The sequence below is a fragment of the Limulus polyphemus genome, unplaced genomic scaffold, assembly GCF_000517525.1.
Source record: "Limulus polyphemus unplaced genomic scaffold, Limulus_polyphemus-2.1.2 Scaffold2335, whole genome shotgun sequence".
In the NCBI taxonomy this organism is placed as follows: Eukaryota; Metazoa; Arthropoda; class Merostomata; order Xiphosura; family Limulidae; genus Limulus; species Limulus polyphemus.
The window spans coordinates 86136-89206 of NW_013667945.1; the positions used below are offsets into that span (position 1 = coordinate 86136).

Consider the following 3071-nt stretch of genomic DNA (forward strand, 5'->3'; position numbering starts at 1 on the left):
GTCAAACTTATGTACAAAAATTATTTACACTACAGGAAATCTCAATCAACTCTAAATAATTCTCCTTTTTGTCAAATGTCCACACAGCCTGGTTCAGTTACTTTAGAACACAATTGACAAGATAAATTATTTTTCTTTACTCTGTTTCTTACTGTACAATCTGCAATAGATTCACTTACGTTACCTCATGGGTTACCACAGTTGTATACTGAACTTTAAATAATTGTCTCCCTTTTGTCCAAAGTCCACACAGCCTGGTTCAGTTACTTTAGAACACAATTGACAAGATAAATTATTTTTCTTTACTCTGTTTCCTACTGTACAATCTGCAATAGATTCACATACGTTACCTCATGGGTTACCACAGTTGTATACTGAACTTTAAATAATTGTCTCCCTTTTGTCAAATGTCCACACAGCCTGGTTCAGTTACTTTAGAACACAATTGACAAGATAAATTATTTTTCCTATCTCTGTTGTTACATTACAGCTGTGAAACACAATAGGAATCACCTGTTAAGGCTAATCACTCACATGCTGGCTACCGTCACATTTTCTTTCACTATCTAACTTTTTTGTGACTGAACTTAACTTGTGATCATTTGGTCACCTATATAGATATATACACCTTCCCAACTGAGGACTGGAATTTTCTACAAACTAGAGATTTTGTGATGTAATAATACTCACAGAGCAAGAAAAACTCAGAGGTTTCAAGAAGATGATGTCAACATTACTACACATGCACACACAATGTACGACTCTTACCGAGTTATGTAATGAAATTTGTCATAACTATTACTTTTAAGATAATTAACTTTTAACACTCCTGTCCTGAAAATTAAATATTCATTAAATATTAAATCACTAAATAAACTAAGTACTAACTCTTACACTAAACAGTCTTTTATATCCAACGAAAATAAATAATAAGTGTAAAAGAGTTTTGTCTACATTAGATTTTTACCACTATAATGAATAAACTATTCTTAATAATCAACACAGAACTAACTACACTTACTTTTGCTAGGGTAAGTTTTTGGTATGTTTTGAAACGGGCTAGGAGGCATTAAGTCAGAAAGATCATGGAATTTATTATTAAATCTGGTTTCAAAACTATCTGGAAAAAAGAAAAAAATTTAATTATAAATTCAATAGATCTCAAATTGTGAAACAACAGTAATTTTTGAAAACTAACAGAAATTACAAAAACAGTTATTTTACAAATAAAATACAAAGTGACTTTTCCATAAAGCTTGAACTCCAATATGATAATAAATAGCATTTACAGTATTATGTTAGAGCAACACATGTAAGAGTAAATATAGTTTGCCCAACATGAAATGAAATATATATATGTATGCTGTTTATGTATATTTTACTTGTAGTGGGCACATGTGGATGAAAACACAGGATTAAATTCCTTTCTAATCAAGTGATAAACTGTTTATAGAACAATAAACTTGAACAAGTTATTTATAAAGTGCAGCTGAATTGGATCAAGCACAGAAAATTAGCTAAGGGGAAAATAACTCATGTTTTCAACCTGAATGGCTCCTTGTTGAACAAGTGGGTTTCACGGCCATAACCATAGAACCCAAGGCTCAGCAGCACATTCACTATTGCTGACCAGGACAACCAGGAAGCAGCACTTAAAGACTGAGAAGTTTCACACAAAACTGCGTAGTCACAGTTATATAAGATCCCCACAGCTGTACGTGTGCAGCATGTTCAGTAGAATGTATAGTCACAGTTATATAAGATCCCCACAGCTGTACGTGTGAAACATGTTCAGTAGAATTTATAGTCAGTTATATAAGATCCCCACAGCTGTACGTGTGCAGCATGTTCAGTAGAATGTATAGTCACAGTTATATAAGATCCCCACAGCTGTACGTGTGAAACATGTTCAGTAGAATTTATAGTCAGTTATACAAGGTCCCCACAGCTGTATGTGTGAAACATGTTCAGTAGAATTGATAGTCAGTTATACAAGGTCCCTACAGCTGTATGTGTGAAACATGTTCAGTAGAATTTATAGTCACAGTTATACAAGGTCCCCACAGTTGTAGATGTGAAAATATCTGACGGTAATATTCCTTGAAAACTGTATTGGATAGTGAAAAATAATGATTTAAACAATTGAGGAAATTTAGAAGAAAAGTGTTCGCCAGTAAATGTCATAAATATAGGTGAAACTAAGTTAGTAAGAGGCCAAAATCATTACAAAATATAAAACAAATTATTTAGATAACAATATAGATTCTGTATGTGTTCCTGCAAAGTGGGCAGTTTTGTAACGAGCCATATAACGTACAGCTGTGGGGATCTTGTATAACTGTGACTATACATTCTACTGAACATGCTGCACACGTACAGCTGTGGGGATCTTATATAACTGTGACTATCAATTCTACTGAACATGCTGCACAAGTAAAGCTGTGGGGATCTTGTATAACTGTGACTATACATTCTACTGAACATGCTGCATACGTACAGCTGTGGGGATCTTGTATAACTGTGACTATACATTCTACTGAACATGCTTCACATGTACAGCTGTGGGGTTCTTGTATAACTGTGACTGTACATTCTACTGAACATGCTGCACATGTACAGCTGTGGGGTTCTTGTATAACTGACTATAAATTCTACTGAACATGCTGCACATGTACAGCTGTGGGGTTCTTGTATAACTGTGACTGTACATTCTACTGAACATGCTGCACATGTACAGCTGTGGGGATCTTGTATAACTGTGACTATACATTCTACTGAACATGCTGCACACGTACAGCTGTGGGGATCTTGTATAACTGTGACTATACATTCTACTGAACATGCTGCACATGTACAGCTGTGGGGATCTTATATAACTGTGACTATAAATTCTACTGAACATGTTTCACACGTACAGCTATGGGGATCTTATATAACTGACTATCAATTCTACTGAACATGAGAAAATACAGCTTTGTTCAATATTAAAAAAGTAATACACAGGTATGTTTTGGTGGATAATTGCTGCAATGAAAGGGTAAAAAGTAATACACAGGTATGTTTTGGTGGAT

General features: G+C 34.4%; 1 protein-coding gene across 2 annotated transcripts in view; it reads right to left on the reverse strand.

Moving 5' to 3' along the window:
* The window catches only part of LOC106466660 (formin-like protein 14), an 18139-nt gene that overhangs the window by 4128 nt on the left and 10940 nt on the right, over nt 1–3071 (reverse strand). For both annotated transcript variants that reach the window (XM_013926953.2, XM_022394720.1), the window contains exon 5: nt 1022–1120. In XM_013926953.2, the coding sequence (XP_013782407.1) occupies nt 1022–1120 (99 nt within the window). The remainder of the gene's footprint in view (nt 1–1021; nt 1121–3071) is intronic.